Source organism: Buceros rhinoceros, unplaced genomic scaffold, assembly GCF_000710305.1.
Source record: "Buceros rhinoceros silvestris isolate BGI_N320 unplaced genomic scaffold, ASM71030v1 scaffold11061, whole genome shotgun sequence".
In the NCBI taxonomy this organism is placed as follows: domain Eukaryota; kingdom Metazoa; phylum Chordata; class Aves; order Bucerotiformes; family Bucerotidae; genus Buceros; species Buceros rhinoceros.
This window is the reverse complement of record NW_010393693.1, coordinates 16,774-25,224: the sequence shown is the minus strand read 5'-3', so window position 1 is coordinate 25,224 and position 8,451 is coordinate 16,774. Positions and strand designations below refer to the sequence as shown.

At 48.8% G+C, this 8,451-nt stretch overlaps 1 protein-coding gene across 1 annotated transcript in view; it reads left to right on the top strand.

Annotated features, from left to right (window-relative positions):
* Nucleotides 1-8,451, top strand: part of TANC1 (tetratricopeptide repeat, ankyrin repeat and coiled-coil containing 1) — a gene marked incomplete at its 5' end in the record, with an annotated part of 26,819 nt that overhangs the window by 16,558 nt on the left and 1,810 nt on the right. Inside the window, 7 exons of the mRNA XM_010144956.1 lie at nt 679-812; nt 1,334-1,457; nt 1,577-1,752; nt 3,121-3,253; nt 4,144-4,235; nt 6,150-6,296; nt 7,833-7,933. Of these exons, the coding sequence (XP_010143258.1) occupies nt 679-812; nt 1,334-1,457; nt 1,577-1,752; nt 3,121-3,253; nt 4,144-4,235; nt 6,150-6,296; nt 7,833-7,933 (907 nt within the window). The remainder of the gene's footprint in view (nt 1-678; nt 813-1,333; nt 1,458-1,576; nt 1,753-3,120; nt 3,254-4,143; nt 4,236-6,149; nt 6,297-7,832; nt 7,934-8,451) is intronic.

Here is an 8,451-nt window from a genome sequence, read left to right as displayed (position 1 = left end):
GCAGGAGGTCAAGAGCACTGATCAAGGTTCAGGTCAAAAAGAGGTTTTTAAGGTGAGCTGGAATGTTGATGTCTGTGTGTACTGAAAAACGTACAGTAATCCCTTGGAGTCCAGAGCAAGGGTTACACACAGGACCTAGAACTATTGGTCAATAACCTACTGTGGTTTCCACCATGGAGACAATTTTAACTGGTGCAGAATGAAGCTGAATTGTCCGGGGTGCAGACTTTCTGCAGAGAAGTGAGTGTCTGCTGTTAGGTGATCTGTCACTGCTAGAGAGCGACTAAACGGCGCTTCCTGGAACGCCGGTTCCAGTCCTTTCAAGCCCCAGGTCTGTTACCGTCTGCACCTTCGGGAAGAGCCCGATGGACAGAGATAAGGCTTTCTCGTCAGGAAAAGCATGAGTAATGCAAAAGGAACTAGAACTGCCTCAGGCTGGCGGGTTTATCCAAAATTGTCATAAAGATTCCTTTAACCTACAAGCTATGTGCATGATGACACAGTTGTTATCTTTGAGAATCATCTTTTATTTACCAGAGAGTATCTGTGGCCTCTGGGCTTTACCTGACTGAGTCCGAATAGCTGAAAAAAATCTGGGGATTCATTAACACTCCCACAGTGTGCGTAAGACGTGGCAGACCAGTGAAGAGGTGATGCTGATAAGAATGCTTTCTTCAGCCCTGACAGCCGCCGCAGGACGAGGGAAACTGGAAGTCTGCGAATTACTCCTGGAGCGTGGAGCAGCTGTGACGAGAGCCAACAGGAGGGGGATCCCGCCGCTCTTCTGTGCAGTGCGGCAGGGACACTGGCAGGTCTGGCACAGCCTCGCGGTTCAGTGGGTCCCTTCGGGAAGCGGGCCTTGATTCCTCCCATCCCTGGTCCTGTGATAAACTGCTGCAAAGTTTCTAATGCACGTTCGCATCCACTTCCCAGGGGCGCGTTCAGAAGCTCCCTTTTTCAGTTATTTAAAGTGACAAAGGGTTCAAAAGTAGGTGGGCTGCATGACAGCTTCAGTTGTGATGTACCTGAAAAATAATACGTGGGAGTTAAAATGTTTTGTCTCCTCTGTTCCTGCCAAGAACAGAGGCGATTTCTGATTCTCCATACCGCTCCTGTTGAGTGGAGAGAGCAGCTTAGAGTCAGGAGCCTTCCTCGTGCTGGCCGCTCCTGTCTGGAGAAGCCCTGAGCTGCAGACAGTTAGGACTCGAGCTGTGCAGGACTTCTCAGTGACTGCTACACAAAACACCTCAGTCCTCTTCTCTAAAAGTTCATGCTATTATGGCTGAAATTTAAATCTGCCAGTTCTTTTTTAAATTGCTGTTTTCTCTTTCAGATTGCTAAACTTCTCGTGGAGCACGGGTCTGATGTGAATTTATGTGACAAGCAAGGCCGAACTCCACTTATGGTGGCTTCTTGTGAAGGACACTTGAGCACTGTGGAATTTCTGCTTTCCGAAGGTAGAAAATAACGAGTGGTTCAAGGCTGCACAGCTGTCCCAAGCCTGTGTCTGTGTAAGTTAGTACTTGTGCTTATGAAACAGGACGTCTTGGTAATAAAGTTAATTTTCATTCTACAGGGGCAGCTCTTTCATCCCTGGACAAAGAAGGACTGACAGCTTTGAGCTGGGCATGTCTAAAAGGCCACAGGGAGGTGGTTCAGTATTTGGTTGAGAAAGGTGCAACGACTGATCAGACAGACAAAAACGGACGAACCCCTCTAGACCTGGCAGCTTTTTACGGAGATGCTGATATTGTGAGTAGAGTTTGCACATGCGACGACCTGTTTCAGAGCAGCAGTTCCTGAACAAAAATGCTGTCGTACACTGTAACTTGCTATTGCACGTCGTAAGTCCCATTCAGCCATAGTCAGAATTAGCTTGAAATTGTGAACAAGCCTTTAGATTCTGCACTGGCTTCAGCAGGTGTCAGCAGTCCCGTCACTGAGCTATTCCTGCCACTGCCCGAGTTTCTTGGTAGTGCGGGCACCTGAAGAGGGACTTTGTTCCTGTTGGGAGTGAGGGTTATCCAGGCTCCTGTACATGCTCCTACTGTAGACAGCGCCTTGGAGTAGGACAGGCTGCCAGTTCACCTGACAGAGTGGCCACCTCTGCAGTTCACATGGCTGATCAGCCTGACCTTTGTGCTCAGGCAGCAGACGAAGGTGCAAGACTGCTGATGAGGAGATCACTCTGTGGGCCAGCAGCCTTGGCCTGGGGGCCCGTCAGGGGGAAGGAATGCTCATGCCTCTTCCCACACGAGATGGCTGCCCGTCACGTTGGAGCAAGCAGTGAAAGAGCTACAGTCACATCAAACCTGCCGTCACTGTCGCGTCCCATATATCACACCTTTAATTAGTGTTGCCAATGGACAGTTACTAGAATTACCCCATGGTTCGGGGTGCTTGGTGAGTGGGCGTGGAAGCTGATGGGCTTCGGCATAGTTACTTCGCTTTCTTAAACTTTCTTATGTGCCCTTGCTGCATTTTGCATTTGCTGCGTTTCTGTCGCGCTGCAGCACCGGGCTGCTGCAGTGAAGGGTTAGGAAGTCAGGCCAACTACGAGCTTCCTGTGGAACAACTCGGCACTGTAGCCTGTATTCACACTGTTAACGAGAAGGGTCTGAGCATCTTGCGCAGCAGCGGTCTCTGTGGTTTCTCTTCACTGCATTTGTGCCACATCGTGTCCTAGACCAGGAGCCTGTTCTGTACTGCGCTGCCTGCGTGTCACCGCAGCGTTACCGCATGCTTGAGCAGAACCCATGGGACCTGGGCCGCTGCTCGGTCCCATCACAGCCCAGTGCCCCGGAGTGGCCGGAGTCTGCGTATTGCAGGAGGCGAACAGAGGAGAGAGCGAGCATGACCTGCTGCTCTTAGTCTTTTTCTGACAGGGGTACTTCCAGGACTCTGAGTGTTGGTTTTAATTCCCTAACGGCTGCGGTGCAGTGCGGCTCAGCAGCATTCTGGTGCCGTGCTGGCCTCAGCGCGTTTAAAACGGCTTTAGAGTTCTCTGTGGTGCACACGCAGTGTGCTGCAGGGAAGGTGAGGTGGTGGCTTAGCCGTGTCCCTGTTCTGCCTCTCCTACCAGCAGTACAGTAACAGGGCTCCTCTCATGTCCTTCCACAGGTGCAGTATTTGGTGGAGAAAGGAGCAATGATTGAGCACGTCGACCACAGTGGCATGCGGCCCCTGGACAGAGCGATCGGCTGTCGTAACACGGCAGTAGTGGTGACACTACTGAGAAAAGGAGCTAAACTAGGTTAGTAAAACGGTCCTGTGCTTGAGACAAACATCGCGTCTCTGCTCTGCTAGAACAGCGGTCATCGCCATAGATTAAATACAGAAATCTTGAGCTGCACACTAGATTTTTGCAGGTTTTATGGTTTGCAGGTGCCTGCTCAAGAGAAATCAATCTCGTTGTTTTAGAGGCAGACCCTGAAGACTCACCTCAGAAGGGAGGAAATGCCAGTAATGTTGTTCTCTTCTGTTCTTTGGTGTGCGGTGAGAGAGGAGTCTGGAGTGGTTACCCTACCATGATATAATTAAACAGGAAAATCATGACTACGCTATCAGTAATACTTAATTCTGACACTATTAATGATGTAGATTACGAAGTTTGACATTACATAACATTATTCTAATAAATCACAGAATTGTACATTTTTGCAAAGCTTGGGCAAAAGTTGCATGTCCCTTTCATGTGTTACCAGAAGGTGAGTAGATGATGCAGATGAGTACGTGGTAACTATTGAATCTCTAGTACCTGTATCATTTGTTACTACTTGGCTACTAAGTGTGATCAAACACAGACCCTTACCTAGGCCCAAACCTTACCGTCACCTTCATACTGCCCTAGAGCGGCTTTAGACCAGGGGCAAAGTGAGCCGGGCTGTTTAGTATCGGGCTGCTGTCTGCGGGGCAGGCAAGGGTGGGTGTGGATGTATCCCTGTTGTAAACTACAGTAGTTACTACACAGTAACTACTACTGTGTAATTACTACAGTAGTAGTAGTAATAATAATGACAGTTCGGATAATGGTTCATGCGGGTGGAACATCTGCTGAAGCAGGAGTAGGATTTCTAGTATGAATAGATATCAGCAACACACTTTCGTCCCTTTTGTCAGAGATCCTTAAAATTTAACTTGCAGGAAATGCAGCATGGGCAATGGCCACCTCAAAACCTGATATTCTCCTTATTCTGCTGCAGAAACTGATGGAAGAAGGAAATACACTGTACAAAGTAGGTAGATTTTTTTTTTCTATAGCAGAACATTATAACTGGACTTTATGCCTCCTTTCCTGTTCAAACAAGGTGTGTACTTGCACATCCTCTCGTGTTGGGAATGAGACCAAGAAATCTCAAGAACCTCGGGAAAGAATCATTGAAAACTCGGGTGTCAAATAAATACATAAATAAAAAATAATGATGGATAAGTACATTTTCTTTCTGTTGGGAAAGAACACTTGTAGCTGTCAGTTGCTTCTTTAGAGCAACTCAGACTGTGAGGTGCTCGTTTGAAAGTGCCGTGTTGAATTCAGTGGCACTCGGCGTAGCCTTTTCTTCAGAAGAGTGTTTGTTTGTGTGCTATCTGAATATACGGTGAGGAAAGCCAAGACTCTCCCGGAACTTTCTTTTTTACTGGTGGTGATCTACTGCTCAGAAGAGAGAGGAATTACCTCTGTAAGCTTGTGGTACAGCTTCCTTATTTCTCAGTGTGGCTGGTGCTGAGCGGCTCATAGCGGCACCATCCCGAGGCTGCTCCAGTTACAAGACTTGTAATTTGTAGGGTTGTTAGAAGGGCCTTCAAGGTTCTGCCACCTTGTCTCTGATCTTTGTTCTGCATCAGATGGCTTTGCACAGTAGAGAAGGGAGACCCTTGAGCCTCTGCTCCCATGAGTCAGGTTGGCCCTGCTCAGCTTCCCACGTTCTGTCTCAGGAATACACCCGCAAAAATTACAAAGTTTCCTGATCCTGAAGTAGGTTTAGAGCTTTATGTCCAAGCAGGTACCTTTAAGTATGGGACATCTGCCAACCCGAAGGATAACAGATTTTGTGCTGCAAGGGCAGTGCTGTCATCCCTGGGCAGCTCCTCCGATGCCACATGCACCTAGTGACGTGTCAAACGTGACTCACGCCTTGGGCAGGGAGAAGGTGCTGCCACATTGCCAGCACCAATTCACTGTCGTCAGGTGCTCCTCAAGTTGCTCCACAGGCTGAACCCTGCCTGGATGCCGAGACAACAGATTGGCATGGCAGGACTTGGTACGAGGACGTTTTAGTCACTAGTTTGTGACAAGAGGCGGAATCCCCTGCAGGTTCCTGTTCTGATGAGTGCTGGCGCTATTACAGCAACTGGAAGGGATTGGCTTGAGCTGTGGTACCTCACTCGGCTCGTTAAACCTTGTCCAGTGTGCTTTGCTTTAGGTATTTGCCAGCGGTTCTGAACGGATGGTTATTGTGCAGAACAACACGTATTTGAGTGTGCTCACAGGATGCCGTAACTACTTCTCAGCTCTCCAGCTGAGTAAGAGAAACCTTAAATATTTCATTGCCAGTTTCAACAGTGAACGTTGACCACTCTGAGTGTTAAGATGCATTAAATAAAAAACATCCAATGTGTACAAAAAGAAATCAACTTGTAAAATTCTTCATCTGTAGAAGATTTGCTGTTCTTACCATAGCAGGAGGCTTTCAGTGTTTTCAGCAAAACTGTCCCAAATTCGGTTAATCCGTTCCGGATTCAGGATGTGTTCTACTAGCAGCATCTAGGCCTTAGAGCTGGGGTCAGCTACACCACCAGAGCGGTGACTGCTCTGCTTAAAGAGGGACAGAGACACAGGATGGGCAGTGTCACACATGAACTGTATGTACAGGAATTTTCTGGAACAAGTAGTATGTTCTAATGCAAACGTGACCCTGGCGCAATACACCAAGGGATGAGTTCAGAAACAGACACAAACTTAGTTAACAGGCGAGGTCTCTCGACAGGTCTGACCGCTCATACGGTTATATATTTATTTCTTAAAAATCTGGCTCTGGGTTTGCTGCGTGAAGAGACCCGCTTGGCCGATGTCAACTGCCATTGTGCTTTTTTTGCAACTGTATTGCGGTGTGACGAGTTGGTGAGATGCCTCCTGTTCCCTCACCTTGTAGAAAGGGAAGATGAAGGAAGCCGCTCAGCGCTATCAATACGCCTTGAGGAAGTTTCCGAGGGAAGGATTTGGCGAAGAAATGAAAGCGTTCAATGAACTGAGGGTTTCGTTATACCTGAATTTATCTCGATGTCGCCGCAAAACAAATGTAAGCTCTTGTGACTCTGTTGCCTCCCTGGCATGGGGAATCGTGGGGTCCTGGTCTGCCGCGTTACTGAGGTGATTGCACAAGGACGGTTAGTGCTGCTGTTGTAGAATCCTTTTCACTGTATCCTGATTCGGGGCTTTGTGCCTACAGACGGGGACAGTTTCTAAGATGAGTGTGTGTTGATGTGGGGGATCTTTTACAGCCGTTCTTATCACAGAACGGTTTGGGCCGGAAGGACCCTTAGAGATCACCTACTTCCAGCCCCCTGCCGTGGGCAGGGACACCTTCCACTAGAGCAGGCTGCTCCAGCCCCGTCCAGCCTGGCCCTGAGCGCTGCCAGGGCAGGGCAGTGTGACGGAGTGATGTTGTAGTTACTGCCATGTGGTCCAGTTGTTTCGGCATGATGAACTGCTGGATGGTCTTGGTACTTTGGAAGCACTAATGGAAAATGCCACCACCCTCGCTTTGATGTCATACACATAACCTACTGCTGCGGCTGCGCTGGGTGTGCTGCGTGTTCTTGGCATCTGCTCCAGTGCGAACTTCTAAACGCAGGAGTCTAGCACTTGACACAGGCGGTTTGTGCCACTGCTTTGCCCAGCAGGACTGATCCTTCCTGCGCTAGATCTACCTCTCCTGACGCCTCCCTCCATGGGACTGGCTTGTCCTGTGGTGTCCGGGACCAGCAGGATGTGGCTCTGCGACCAGCTGCTGCTTGTGTGTATATCTGCCGTATCCCACTGGGAAACTCTCATTCACGTCCCACTAATCCCCCAGTGCGTCACCTTACATCTAAAGCTCAAGTTCATCACATTGCTCTGCCCTTGCAGGGTATCTCAGGGTGTGATTTTGGGTGTTAATTCTTTCCAGCCTCGCGTATTATCATGTTCGATACAATTCAGGATCACAAACAGTCTGTGCTGTGTGTGGCTGTTATAAAAACCAGGCTCGATCCTGCCTTCGTCTCCCCCACAGCCCTCTCTGCCCCCATTGCTTTGTTCATTCCAGTCTCCGGTTTCACCAAACCGTTACTCCGTGTTCCTGTTAAATGAACACCAAACACGCTACCATTAGCGCAATCTCTCTAATAATTTCATGTACCTTATCAAAGAAACCTCTGGACTAGTCCGGTCCGTTTCCCGATTTTTTTTTTTTTGTGCTTTTCTCTGAATTCCTAGGTCTGGCCTTTATTCAAAACACAGTCTAAAGTCCTGCTGTCTGTCTGAGGTGTCATTTGTCCTGTGAAACATGCAGCCTCTTCCAGCACTGTAACATCTTGGGGATGAGATCATGCGTATCGTACCAGTTTTGCCATTGCTCTTTAGCTGCCTCGGACGATTTCCTGTAGACACGAGGACAGGGTTGTGCCGGTGAGGTTGTGCTCAGCCATTCAGAAACCATCTGCTCCTGTGAACAGATCGGGCGGGTTTCTACACGGCGTGAGCATCTGCACTTCTGAGGCAGTACCGTGAGCGACGAGCGCGCAGCTTCCTGCCGTGGCCAGTGTATAACGAGTGCGTTTGTTTGACTTACCAGGACTTTGGCATGGCTGAGGAGTTTGCTACCAAAGCGCTGGATCTGAAACCCAGGTCTTACGAAGCTTATTACGCTAGAGCCAGGGCCAAGAGGAACAGCAGGTACTTCAGATTCCGTGCAGCTGAGGCACCGATTTTTTTAATTCCTCACATTTTCAATAACTCTTTTTCTCTTTAGTTGGTCTTTGGAATCCACAAGGGAAAAGTCTTGCCCTGCCCATCCGTATTGGGTTTCGGTATCAGTTAAAGCCCACCTAACCCCAAAAGCAATATTGACTACTCATTAGGTAATTACTAGGACACCAGAAAGTACGAACTGCTGTGAAGAGGGATTGTTTTAATCATAAGAGTTGATGGGACTGCTGCTCCACGAGCCTCACCAGAACGCTGGCAGCAGCGTGCCACCAACCCCAGCACTGCGGGATTTAGTACCAAGAACAACGGGGAGCTGTCACAGGACAGGATGTGTTGAGTCATGATCAAAAACAAGGGGTGAGAGGAAGGACCATCTCTTTAAGCTGGAAAAACACCAAACTGTGGTGATGTCGTTGAAGTGCAGTGAGAGGTGCCTTTTTGCCTCACCAGGTCTTTTCTAAGCAGAACATCTGGCCGTGAGGCAG